This window comes from Dermacentor variabilis, unplaced genomic scaffold (assembly GCF_050947875.1).
Source record: "Dermacentor variabilis isolate Ectoservices unplaced genomic scaffold, ASM5094787v1 scaffold_12, whole genome shotgun sequence".
NCBI lineage: Eukaryota > Metazoa > Arthropoda > Arachnida > Ixodida > Ixodidae > Dermacentor > Dermacentor variabilis.
The window spans coordinates 19,522,229-19,536,580 of NW_027460280.1; the positions used below are offsets into that span (position 1 = coordinate 19,522,229).

General features: G+C 49.0%; 1 protein-coding gene across 1 annotated transcript in view; it reads left to right on the plus strand.

Annotated features, from left to right (window-relative positions):
* Positions 1–1,805: 1,805 nt before the first annotated feature.
* Positions 1,806–14,352, plus strand: part of LOC142566156 (uncharacterized) — a 136,436-nt gene continuing 123,889 nt past the window's right edge. Inside the window, exon 1 of the mRNA XM_075676995.1 lies at positions 1,806–1,912. Within this exon, the coding sequence (XP_075533110.1) occupies positions 1,855–1,912 (58 nt within the window). The 5' untranslated portion in view covers positions 1,806–1,854. The remainder of the gene's footprint in view (positions 1,913–14,352) is intronic.

Genomic DNA, 14,352 nt, shown 5'->3' on the forward strand with positions numbered 1-14,352 from the left:
GAAAAATCCCTTTTGGGAACAGTGTTACGCCACGTGTAGAGAGTCGAGATAGGCATCAATCTAAAGCTGAGTCCCCGTACCACATACGCTGCAGCGGCTATTACGATAGACGCCGTAGTTGTATCACAGCTGCCGCTTTTGTCTCGAAAAATGAGTACAATTTTTCGCTGTTTCCACAGGCTTCCATTGCTGAATCTTTAACCGCTCTGGGAACAAAATTCTTGCTTGCCACAGCCTGATCACCGCATTTGGCTCATGTGGATTGTCTTCCAGAACATCTCTGTCGCCTGCCTTTTTCAATAATCCACCTGCAGTTTTTGTTATTCGCCGAAAACCCGCTCGTTCCATTGAAAACGCGCTAGCTTCGTGCCGCGGCCGCTTGGAGCGCTAGTTGGTACGTGTCCAGAAAAGCTGGATATGTAAGCGACAAATTCTCGTCGTTATTTTTGTTTTGTTTTATAATGCACCCGTGTTTCGTGTTACTCTGAAGATATCTGCATATGAGAAGGAGAACCGAGGGTCTTGATTTATGTTAGTCACAACCTTATGAAGCCAAGGAAAAGGATGAATTGAAGCGTCACACGAATGAAAAACTCCACTTGCCAACTACCCCTATCCTTTGTTTGACTTCACTATCTGTTGGCTTCGTAAGTCTGTCATTAGACAAATCAATTCCGCGTCTTGGTCAATGTATAGCGAGAGTCTCGACTTGGGCAGGTTTGATGCCTTCAGGTGCATAAGAGGATTTATTGCTTGCTCCTAAAGTCGGTGAAAAAAGACCTCAGCCTTGAGTGATGTCAGCTAACACTCCCAAGTTTAGATATTTTACACATACATAAATATCCAAGAATGTGGACGTGGGAGCAGCCGCCGTGGGTATAGCGGTAGTGCAACGCACGCGTTAAGGCGGATGTTGTGGGTTCCAGTCTCACCGGCGGCAAATAATTTTGTCTTCCATTTTCAGTTTAGCTTATCCTTTGTAGACTTGAATTACCAAACTCCCAATAAGTCCCCCTATGCTTTCTTGGCTTCTTTATCTGTTGGTTTCATATGGGCTTCATATGGGAACATGAGTAAAAATGTGTCCCGTTAGAGGCAGTTACATGCGGCTGCGTTTATGAGCTGCTGTCGTGGGATCAACGGGCTCATCTTGAAGCTGCTCCACGTGCTTTGTATTTGGCTACTTTGTATTTGCGAGTGAAATAAACGCTTGGTTTTCTGGAACACCCTGCAGAAAATCCGACGAGGATAACAGTAATTTTGTTAGGCAAAGTCATGGCGGGAGGTGACTTTTAGGCGTACCTTCGGCCGTATTGACTAGCTTGGATTGGTGCCAAGTACACTATGCAATGTTGCAGCATTGTTGAGCGCATGCATTGCCGCGACTGCGCGCACAGAATCGGCGACCATGAAGGCTGTTCAGCGTGTCGAGCGGCCGCTTGTTCTCTTGCACGTCACCGAAACCACGTTTAGTGACTGAACTGACAGGGACCGATTCCCGAGCCTGCAACCATACTTTGACGAGGCTTGGTATTTGGGTCGTGCAAAGAGTGGTGCCCGATATATCCGATTGGCTCCGCCGGCAACAGAGCAGCGCGAAACCACGGACGTGCAGTGGGCGCTTTTGGGAGAGGCTCTCGTGGCGGCGCAAGATATTTCAGCGGACGTCTGTCGACAAGGCGGCTGACCGAGATGTTAGAACTGCACGACAGTCTTTGAACGCGCGCATCGCGACGAGGCGCGCACAGCGGAGGGGCGAGGGGTTGCCTCCGCGGGGGCCAGTGGCCGCGTATAAGAGGGCAAGAGGAAGGGCCTCGGCTGCTCGTGCGGACCGGTGCGCAGTCGACAGCAGCCATGCGGCGATCGCAGCTCGCCGCGTTCCTCCTCGGCGTCTTGGCGGCGGCGGCACACGGTGAGTCGCGCTGCGTCTCCTTAGTCACGCGCTATCGACAAAACAACGCGTTCCAGCAACATCCCGCTCTTATTTTACATGGTCGATTGTCTCGTCTGCCAACCACGGCGCACAGCACTTGTCTCTGCGCACTGTGACGCCCACAGACGCAAAGAAAGTGCTCGAAGGCCTCGTCACTGCCGCAGGTTTCACAGGTGGGACTATCGACCATCCAAATCGGAAAAAAAGAAATATGTGTTTGGGAATTAGACGTCGACACAGAGGTGATATTGCATGGCCTCTATACGCATTACAGTAGTCCGTGCCGAAGAGGCAGCTGCAAGTCAGCGGACAGGGAACGTAGAAGAGAATTGGGTAAAACGTATCCAGAGGATCATTCCACATTTGTCGAGAAAAGACGGCTTGTTTGCTCCCGCGAAAGCCGAATGGAAGTGGACTGAAACAGCTGGAGTCGATCCTGAACGGATGTGACAGAGATGAGCACGAACGCAGAACCCGACTATTCAGCGCTCGTCCTTCCGGTGTAATCACGCCCTTGGGTTCCCCTATGGAAACGCGTCCGCCAAAACCGTCGGTTCCGCTTTCACCGCAGTGTCTCTTCCGAAGCAGCTCGTCGTTTTTTGGTGCGTCACTTGGCCCATTGAGCGAAAAAGCCGGCGGTGTCTGTAGAAGTGAACGCCAGCTGACTTCCGATTCGCTGCGACGCCGCGAGTGCGCGCTCGCGGGCAGCACGTTCCGCGCCCGAGCAGTGGTCGGCGGCCGCAAGCTCAGCAGTCCACGACACTGCAGTCGAAGTGAGGGATCGGAAGGACGCAGCAAAACGAGCGAAGCGGCAGCGAAATCCACCTGTGTCAACACTTCCAGTACACGGCGAGCGGAACGAGCATCAACGCAAACATTACTCGCATAACTAAAAGGACCGCTCAGCGGCGTTCAAGTGGACATTAATGATTTCGTATTCACAATTGATAACAAGTCCTTCGGTGTCCTTGGATTTTCCTGTGCAGTTTCGGTAAATTTGTCCGATATCCCAAACCAGTTGCTAATTGAGTCCGCAGCGTAATGAAGTTCGTACGCAGTAGAAATCTGCCTGTCTCAGAATGTTAAACTTCAGGCGGCTCCTGTTCAACAATCTCGACGGCAGCACAAGTGCGGGCTTACTGAACTGCCATTCTCCTTGTGAGTGCAGCACCAACCTGCGCGCCTGCAGGTTAGTGCAGACACCGCAGAGGTGATAGTCGTTTCCCACCAGGCGAATATTGTGACGGAAAGCTGGCGCGACAAGGTCGATCCAAATAGGTCGCGAAGCTTCGGGCAAACAGCGGTTCAGTACAAGTTGTCACCGACATCAGCAAGGGGGGTTATGGGAGCAGCGATTGAAGCGCGACTATGTTTGGAGGGAACAAATATTGGGAAAGAAAAAAGGCGTTTTTTAATTCAAGTGAGACACAGTTAGATTCATTCAACGAAAATGAAATTTCTGGTCAGCTTTATATATTCGTGACAAGTTAAGAAAATGGAAGTTCATTTAATTTTTTTTCTTATTAATAAATACCTATCTTTTCAGCGCCCATCGTTACAGGGGGCGTTGTCGCCGCTATCACTCGCAATGCAATGCACCTCTTGAAATGTGCAGAAAGGCGAGCTCGTAAAGTTCACCTGTTGAAATACGCCCCCCTCACAGTTTGTGCTTTCTTGCTTGTCGAAGTTTGTCTGAATTGGGTGACGCGGGTAGCTTCATCGCTTCTTAATCTGTTCAGTCAAAAGTAGTGAGTTACGACCGCCAGATAATTGTGTTGTTGTTTTCGTGCGACTGCGCTGGCCAACGGGCTTGGCATCCGACGATAGGATCAGCACTCTACACCTAAAGCTTTCGTCGGCCTCCAAAGAAAGTATGTTCTGTGCAGAGGTGCGATTTCGACAACCGTACGGCTGGCCTTTTCCTGCATCGCTTTCCAAGCTGAAAGCTCCAAACGCCCATAAGTCTAATGGCGGGGCGGGAATTTCGAATATCTAGCTCTAAAGGCAGGCTAACAAAACAAATTTCGCGCCTTCGAAAACAAAATGACGCCACTTCTGTTTTTAACGGATATGGCGTCACATTTTTTTCTTTCGCCGGAAGTGTTCCCTTCACATACAGATGGCGCTAAGCCCCATGAACCGCCATGTTTTGATCGTATGGGCTCCTATGGAAGCTTCGCTACCAGGTATATTTACCTTGGGAGCGATGCAAGCACAGGCACATGCGGTACGCCAACTCGCACCAAGATATGCCAAGTGTGCTAAGCACGTAGTGATGACGCCGCGATTTCCGCGACATGGCCGCAGGGCTTCGCATTCGTTGTGATAACTTTGTTCCACGGCTAGGGCACGGCGCCAGGTACAAAGATTGGAAGATAGTTCGCATGCAGGTGTGCTATTATTTTTTTCTCTAAATACGCCAATAAAGGTACAGAGGCTAATGAAGGTGTAGAAATAAATACCTGGCAGAAGTCTCTCTACCTACTATACAAAAAAGAAACACAGAAAGCACACAGTGATAAGTTCGCAGCATATAGGTACACACAGATATAGCGGCCTTTATTATGAACGAATGCAGCAGTGAGAAGCAAAAGGATTGTTTTAGTAGAAGCCAGTGGTTAACTTGGGATAGGTATAGCAGGAAGAAGAAAAGCCGAATCTTTCCTCTTCACCGCCGGGACGCACAACTTCCACAGGCGAATACAAATCACTCTTGTTTTACTTATCAAAAGGCGATTAGCTTCATATTTGCTATCCTTTTTCCACACAGTTTAATCTAAACAAAGAAAAAATGACCTCCAAAGTTAGCTATTCTACTCTACCTAACACACAGAGCGACGAAGGGATAAGAGCGCGAAAACAACACGCGACTCCTCAGCCCAAATCCGTCGTCGCAAATGCACTTATTGCGCTTAATGCGAGTGCAGGGCTATCTTCCTCAAGACGGTGATTCTGCTGAAAAGTAGGAACTAACGTAAAAGAAAAGTCGTGGAAGCATACAACATCAAGATATACCCACAGGGCTCATGTGTCAGCGCGTCGTCTATTTCACTCAGCAATAAAGAGATTAGCATAATCACTGATAACAGAGGGCATATGTAGACCGGGAAGAGCATCCCTGTGCATGTGTGTAGGCTATATGCACGCTTCGTTTGCCGAAAAATAAACCAGTTTCGCGCTCAGGTGTCGTGTGTTTTTTTCTCGCTCAAGTCCTGTCCCTTCGTCGTTCTGCTCAACAGTGTTATGTATGTCGAATCAACTACCCTACTGCAGAATTTTCCTAATCTACTCTAATTACTTTTGTACAACTTGCATTTTATCCTGTCATATACTTTCTCTCAAGTCTTGTTTCGCCCCTTCCGTTTAACCGGGTACGCGCCATAGTGTACTTAGATGGGTTCTACAGGAATTTTGATTGATGTGTAGAAATAATAAGAAAAGTGCAAGTATACGAAAAGACAACTTTTTTTTATATGTTTGGCTACGATACGTGGTTTTCCTCCCTTCATACAGAAGATGAGAATTAAAAAGAAAGATAGTACATTCATGGGTCATTTTACTTAAAGAAATATAAACACTATTTACAATAACGCTAATAAAGAAAGAGGTTACATACGTAGAGTACACGTAATCAACCTGACAAACGTGAAATGCGAAACAATGTGTGGCAATAAGTGCACTCAATATAAAGCAAAGTGTTTTCATACTCGCTGCCTATAACGCCGTGGCACCTTGAGCGAAGTTCGAACGAGGCGCCGAAGTGGTCGGGAGCGTGCACGCTGTTCGCCGCCCGTACGTGGCGCCCGAATGGCATCCTCCATGATAGCTGCGAGTGGCGCTGGCTCATGCTTCCATGGCTCCCATATGGTGCGCACACACTACTTTGCGAGGACTCGATAGCTTGGCAATCGCCAGCGCTATCCGGAGGTTGTGAGCTCGGCTCCCATCTGAGAGAAGTTGTCTTTTCGTATACTTTCATTCTTCTTATTATTTCAAAATTCCGGTCGAACCCATCTCACTACACTATGGCGCGTACGCACTACAGGGCATTGGCCAAAAACCCCGCGGTTAAACGGAAGACGTATATATAAGGCTGGATAAAGGGGAACTTGTACAAAAACAATTAGAGCAGACCAAATAACTTTGGAGGCCATTTTTTTTTCTTTGTTCAGAGTACACCGTGTGGAAAAAGGACAGCAAATATGAAGATAATCGCCTTTTTATAAGTAAAACAAGAGTAAGTCGTATTCGCCTGTGGAAGTTCTGCCTCCCGGCGGTGAAGAGGAAAGATTCGGCTTCCTCCTCTCACCTATCCTGAGTTAACCACTGGTCTTTACTAAAACAAGCATTTAGCTTCTCACTGCTGCATTGGTTCGGCTTTTCTGAAATGTATATTCGGGCCATCACGCTATCCGTGATTAAAACAAAACGATGTCAGCAGGATCCAGCAAACACGAGAAGACGAAGCAGACGCGCTCAATCATTTTCACTAGAAGAAGAAAAGTTAACTTAGGACCGCCTCCGAAACTAGGCAAGCTCACGTGCTGGAACACGAAGGCGCGCGGACGCCAGATCTGTTCAAGCGTTGAGTGGGCCAATCATGGCAACTGCTGGCGCGATCGTGCCTCCTACATCAGTATTTTCCACGCTGTTGAAACGGCAGAAAACTGTTGTCGTGATGGCTGGGAGGAGCGGCTGTCGTCGTGCGTCGTGTTATGCAAGGAGTCGACGGCCGCCTCCGGTCGCAGTGACTGGCGTTGCATCACGTGCTACCGATAGTTGCCGATAGCAAGCGTGGCCTCGTCATCCCACGAACCCGGTGCACAGAAATTCCGGCGAGGGAAGGGGGGGGGGGCTGATGTTCTCAGTGTGCCCCTCGCCCATCCTTTCCCTCGGCTACGCTCCTTGTGGTTGGACGGTGAAATGCTCTTGCCGGAAAAAGCGACGAACACTTCCCTGCTTCGTGGCGCCAAATTTCCACTGCAGTCTGAGACCTCTGGCAAAGTGGCGCTAAATATCATCGGCTAAATATCAAGCAATTTGGGCGTGTTTCGGCGCTGTATTAATAATAATTTGCAAATTCGAAACAAAATTTACCGTAGACGTGAAAGTCCGATATATATTTTAACTCAGCTACGTTTTTCAGACCCTTGGCCCGAGTTGGGGGGTTCGGCCGCCCGAACCCGCCAACTTGTGCCAAGTGTTTGTGGAGGAAGGTAAGAACACTCGTATGCTGTCATTTGGATTAGAGCCCCAGAGTAACCCAAGATAACTTTTCCATGAAAATGAGGGGGGGGGGTACATCGTTTCTAGTACAAACGTAAATAATGCCTACCGTTTGGCATAATGACGCGTAAACCCGCAAGAAAAATATGAAATAAGGTGTATGTCACAGGTACGCCTCTGAGATGCACCTTTACGCTGCTTGACAAACAAGGAACCACATTAAATGGACTCGCGCAGGAAAGAAGCGCCGGAAGAACACTGTCAAGAACTACTAAACAAGCGAGCCTAAAATAAAGATTTCTAGTAGCATTTTTCGAATTAGGTCTGCAAGAATTACACAGAAATATATTTTTTCCGGCAAAATCGCACTTCTTTTGAATCTCTCGTTTACTGCTCTATAAAGTGCCAAGACCGACTTGTATTGTTATTTGGGAAGGTGCCTAACGATGCATGGCCACCAGTCCCGTAGAACCGCAGCGCAGGACGCTGCGGTTCTAGACGTACTGTGCCCACCGCAGAAGGCAAAAAAGAAAAAAAAAACACGCATAAGCACAGCAGAAAAGTGGCTACGTCAGGCGGCTCGACTGATAACTGTAGAAGCGTCATTAAAAACACACGAAATCATTCTGCATTTCAGGCGGCCTTTTTTTCTCTACATCCTTTTTAAATAAAAGAAAAGTTGATCCATAAATATTTTCACAAGCAACGGTTAAATTTTTTAATTTTTGCTTTTCCTTCATGTTTGGCTGTTGCCTCGGCTCTCTCCCTTAGTACATCGCGTAATTTCTGAACTCCTTGGAACTCTTGTTTCCAGTTGTCAATTTGCGCGAAAAGTGCTGTACAATTAGGGAAAAGCCAGACGAGGTAACGGGTGACAGTCATATTGGTTATGGGTTCAAGGGTTATTGCAGGGTTTGATCATGGGCGCTGTTTCGCATTATTTTATTTTCCACCTTATGTAACCCATATCGCGGGTATATGCTTCCGAGGATCTGCCAGCGTGGAAATAATGGCACGAGGAAATAATGAAAGAAAAAAGTTAAAATGCAGCTGGCGTTTTCTCCCGCCGCAACTCGTTCCAACAGCATACAGACCAGCTTACTAGAAACTGAATGCCTTTCCTAGTCCCTGGATGAGTCTAAACAAAGTAGGTTGAACTAACGAAGTAACAGCGATGCGCGAGACCGTTGCAATAGGTGGTGGTAAGTGAACGGATCTCGAGTTAATCGCGCGGGCATCGATCGATGAGAACACTGGCGCGTCCGCGGAGACGCCAGCCACCCTCCTGCGCCCTTGCTCCGCGAGGCCTCCCACCGTGGAGCGTTTACCCACGGCAGCACTCGGCGCGCGTCTCAGAAGCCGTCTGCTTCTGGCGCGCAGCACGGCGAGCGACCGCCTCCGGGATCGGCCCACATTTTTCTGAGACATAATCGCCGCTTCCTTGAGCGTGACCTTGCTCAGACCTTGACTCCGACGAGGCAAAGACACACTTCGCATTTAAAGGGCACACGTAGTAATGAAACTGAACAAACCAACAAACAATCCAAGTCCCAGAGTTGGTTAGCGTGCGCAGAATCGCTTAAAGCGCACTAAGCGGACGCCTTACGGCCGTGCGTGGATTTCACTCTCGGCGTCTTCGTCCAAGTGTTCAATTACCGGCGGTGAATCCACACGTCGTTGCAATTCTTCAAATGGTTCGACCTGCGGTGTCTCCCACTTGACATCGATGTCTGATTTCGTTGTATGAGGGGCGGCGATGCGCGAAAAGTCCTTGACAAAGCGCCTGCAGTATGCACACATTCCATGGAATCTGCGCATCACTTTCTTGTCGACGGGCTGCTGGAACTTTTTGATGGCAACTGTCTTCTGCGAGTCTGGGTGTACTCCAGACTCGCCGATACCATGGCCTAAATATAGGAGCTCTTCGTACGCAAAGCGGTACTTTCCCAGTTTCAGGGTGCATCTACATGACTTGCTTGCATCTTATATGCTCTTTGAAATTTGCATAAAAGATGTCTACGTCATCAAAGTAGACAAGGGAGTGTGCCACTTTAGACCTGCTAGCACAGTGTCCAACACGCACTGGAATGTCGCAGGTGCTGAGGAGATACCGAATGGCACGACCTTAAATTGTAAGAGGCCGTCCGGCGTAAGTAGGACTGTCTTTTCTCGGTCCCTCTCGTCGACTTCGACTTGACAGTACAGCAAGTCTTGAGATCCGTCGCCGAACAATACTTTGCAGTGCAGAGTCGATCCAGCGCGTCGTGTATCAGTGCGACAGAGCATACGTCCTTGTTCGCGACTTTGGTCAGGTGGCGATAATCGACACAAAGACGCAGGGTTCCATCCTTATTCTGAACTCTGGTGTTTTACGAGCCAAAACCACGATTTGATTCTGAGGCAGGCCGTAGTGGGGGACTCCGGATCAATTTTGACCACCTAGGGATCTTCAACCTGCCCCCAATGCACGGGACGGGGGCGTTTTTGCATGTTGGTCCCATGGAAATGCGGCCGCCGCTCTCGGGATTCGATCCCGCGGCCTCGTGCTTAGCAGCGCAGCACCAAAGCCGCTAAGTCACCACGGCGGCTGTTCCATCCTCATTTTCCAGTAATACTAATATGTGTGCGTGCGCGCGCGCGAAATCTTGCAGCCACGGCACGTGCCATGGCAGCGCACCTGTTCCCGACGCTGCTGAGGGCGCGAACCTTTAATTTGGAGGGCGTACGAACCGGCTTGCGTAATTTGAAGGCGTTAGTTCGTGGAGTCACACAGACACAAGGAGGGCGAACATTTACCGCTTAGTGCGAGCTTTGAGCCCCTCTCACCCCAATAAATGCAGTCAGCTGGCTCCTCAGATACCGACCACGTCACAATTGAGTTCACTTTAATCGCGCTGCGTACATGTAATAATTGCTATGTTCAATATAAACACACATATATGTAATTAGTTCAACTACACGATTGTAAACTAAACCAAATGGCACAGACGGAATATTATGTTGCTTTAACATGATATTGCCAGAATAGTTATAACAACAGCAATGTTGGTATTTGGCATCCGTTCGTTTTGCTAATTTCTGTCAATGTTACTAATAAATATAAAAAAATCAGTGATTTTGGCATGGAATCATTTAAACGATACTGTAAGGTTCGGGAAGATGTTTATGTGTATGATGTATTCACCACTTCTAACAACAACAAAAGCAGGCGTTTTAGTAGATTTCCGAAAATCACACAGCCAAGGTCCGCAGACTAATTCCAGTTAACAATGGTTAATTAGTTAACATTTAATGTATAGATTTAAGCATGAATCCTTCAACAAATAAGTTATGTAGGCGTGTTGACAAGAGTCCAATCTATATACTCGCCATGAAGATACCGTCACAGGTTCGCGCAGTTACAAAGCCCGACGACATGGGATGCACATAATGTTGTTCGCGATCCGTGACACATGCAGCGCGAAACATGCATTGCTTGCGCACTGAATAATGTCACTACAAAAACTGCGACATACCCCCCCCCCCCCCAACCCCTCCATCTCCTTTCATTCGAGACCACTTCCGTTTATTATGCATTTGATGCTGCAGCCTACGGCCATGATTTGGAGTGAACAAAATATTGTTTTTCTCTCTCCCCTCTTACTTTTCAGTGTTTAAGAACATGGAATAGTTTATTTTCGGAGCCGTTGGAAACAGCTCACAACGAGGCCTCGAGACGCACAGCGGAAGTGCCGTACCCTGGACGTAATCCTTGCTAACTCTTCGTTCAACCAAGCAACCTAATTTTCCGGACGCGATGTAATAAAAGAAAACCCGTCGGGCGTGCACTTAAGTGCTTCCTCACTGTCTCGCTACGGTGGACCGCTGCAGAGAGAAAGGCAACCAGTTTAAGCAACGTTAGAAAAAAAAATTGTGTTGTTTCTTTTGTTGCTGCAATCGCGAACATTGAGGGCACTGGCTGAAAGTGATATATACTAGCCGAGCAGCTGGCTTTGATATCAAGGGATAGAATCAGCCAAGTTTGCGACCTACCTGAGCCTTTCTGACTAGGCAAACAGGGAAAGAACTCGAGGCATGTCCTTACGGGTGGCATTGCTCGGTTTCATCTATTCGCCGACTATGCGACGTGTATTAGGAATCTTTACAGAGCAATTTGTGCGCTTATTTTGCGTGATTCGTTCACAATACTGCGATAACGCAAACTATTGTGGACAGTAAACATGAGTGTCTGCAGTGACCTAAGCAAATTTCTTTCGTGGCTTAGTGGCTATGGCGTTCGGCTCACGAGCAACGAGGTTGGAGCTCCGATTCCTAGTCACGACGACAGCATTGCGACGCGCGCAAAATCTAACAACGTTCGTGTACCGAATGAACATTAGGCAGCTTTAGAATAGCGTTTTTCGCCTTACGAACGTTAAACTCAAGCACCCTTCCGGACGTTTCGGCGTGCGTCGCTTCAAGGCTTTTTGTTTAACGTACGGGAACGCAAACGCAAGGAAGACGTTACGAAACAGGGTGCCGTCTTCAAAGAGGTTGTCGCGTACCCAAGCCAAGGCAGTCCGTTGGCAACCATCCTGTTGCCAGGCGTGCGGGTGCCGGAATCGCAGAATGATCTTAGAAATGGCACGCGCTATGCGCTCATGACTAGCGTTTCAGGTGAGTTTAGAGAACGCGAAATCTAATTTCAGTGGTTATTGGCGAGCGACGCCAGTGACAACGTAGACATCGCGAGAATTAACGCTGAAGCAGGAGCCGTGGGCAACAACTTTAAACTCACCAAATTACGTAGCTTACCATAGCGCACGTAAATCACAGAAACCCAATAACGTTCGGAGCATGCACAGTGAGGACGACGCTATTTATTTACGTACGCAATGCGGTTACGTTTCTTTGCAAACGCTATTCTAAAAGCGTCTCTATTAACGAAACAGGCGTCGGAGCGGTGCCACCCCGCTGGTCGACCGAAGGTGCCTGCAATGAATCTCGCCGAATGCAGCCGTCTTTCAGGCGCGCAGATTCTGTTTCACTGTGGAGCACGCGCAACGAACTCCTTGCTGTGCAGCCTGTTTTCTTACATGATGCGAAAACTCGGGACAACAAATCTTCGGAGTGCTCAAAAATAACTTTGACGGCGCACGTGCGTTGGCGGATACATTCGCATGGCGTTTCGGTCTCCGCGTATGTTTAATCTTTTTCTTTTCACGTGAAGTTCAATTACAATTATAGGTGGCTATGAAGCCGCAATAAACCGCCAACCGTAGCATTCGGGCAAGCCAAAAAAGACTACTCCACGAACAAGTCGAGCCAGAGCAGCGCTGTAGAGCAGCACCGTGGAAGAAGCTCTTTAAATAAACGACAAAGCGGACTCACGATGCGTCCTCGTTGTGGGCGCAGCGTTTGGCGCACGCCGTTTAGCCGTGGCCATGAAACGCCCTCGCAAAAACTTTCTGCTTCATCGCGCCGCTGATCGCTGGGCGTCGTGATACTCGCCTATGATGCACCGTGGCGCGGTATCTTGAGGTGTCCGGCGCTTTCCCTTGTTCCTGTATCGCTGACCGGGAAATGGCGGTCAGCCTGCATTTTGGGCAACACTTCCTCGCGCCGGAAGGTTCCTGAGCGTTTCCTCGCCCCGGTGGTGCCTGCATGCGGCAGCCGCTCGGCAGATCCGAAACGACGCGGAAGGAGGAACCACTCTCGCCGAGCTTCGGACACGCTTCGCCGCCTGTCTGCCGGCGAGTCTTATCTCGCTTCGCCCTGCGGCACGTTCGATTGCCTCTCGGGACAAGAATTGACGCCGTCAGTGTGATTCGGAGAGCCCTGCTGCGACTGAAGAACAAAGCGAGTGCGGTGCCTGGCCAAACGCTACGCTGCACCCAACTCACGTTTCCTCTATGCGATGCCTGTAAAAGAAGCACATATTCCATCTATTGTGTAGTTATTCATTTACACAAAGTATGTCACACCCTGATAATGAATAAAAGTATTGCAATATGTTAATTTCCAAAGTTGTTAATTTGCAAAGTTTTTATTTCGTATTTACAGTACATGGGGCATAGTATATTTAGAGCAGGAGGCCCATAAGTCGAAACTGCAAATGGATCCTCCCTCCTAGACAAAGCTACGACAAAAAAAAAAGGCAGCGCATGAAAAATATACTGACGATAACGGTACTCCCGGGTAATGCGAAATTTGAGCGCAGCTCTATATGCGTTTTCATTTCGCGATGTATTGGCTGGTGCGCACAGTCTATCTCGCGCGGCACGTTGCAAAGGGAGCGAAGTGTGGCGCGACTGCCTCGCTAATCTGGCGAACGCCAAAGGCGTGGGTGACGCGTGCGCGCGATTCACCGCAGCCGCCGGAGACAGACGCCCCCGACGACGTGCGCTACTCTAGCGCCATCTCGCAGCGATCATCGCCGCACTACGCTTTTCTCCTCACGCGTTCGCCATGCCGTCCTCCGCTTCCCTCCGCTTTCCTACTCGCGTCTTTCACTCTTCGCGGCGCTCCGCGCTCGCTGTGCTCGTCCGCTCGGTTACGCCGACGCTCACCGCAGGAACTGGTGCCTAAGAACTGCGCTTTAAAATCAAGTGCCTTGCGTTTTCGTTCTTGACACCGCCGTGGTACAAACGTCCAAGCGGGAGGCGTGCTGTTCAAACACTCATAAGCATCCGCGCTTTAGAGGCCCTTATTGTGACAACTCATGTAACGGTATGCCTATTGTAACTCATAGCCGTGGTGAAAGTGGTGATGTAACAACGGGCGGGGTTCGCCTAGCATGCTTAGGCGGAAATCGAGCATTTCATACGTTCTTAGCAAGTACAAGTCACCAGACGTTGACCAACTCCGTGTCTCGAAGAAAGACGATGAACAGTCGCAGAACTGAAAACTGAATTCTGGCGTTTTAGGAGCGAAAACCATGATTTAATTATGAGACACGCCGTATTGTGGGACGCCGGATTAATTTTGACCACCAGGGGATCTTTAACGTGCCCCCAATGCACGGGACATGGACGTTGTTACATTTCGCAGCCATAGAAATGCGGCCGCCGCGGTCAGGATTTTATCCCGTGACCTCGTGCTTAGCAGCGCCACACCATATCCGCTAAGCCCCCGCGGCGGTTAAGTCGTTGAAATCTCGTCCTGGTTACTGTGGGCTCTTCATGGAACACTACAGCTACCGCTTATACAGCACC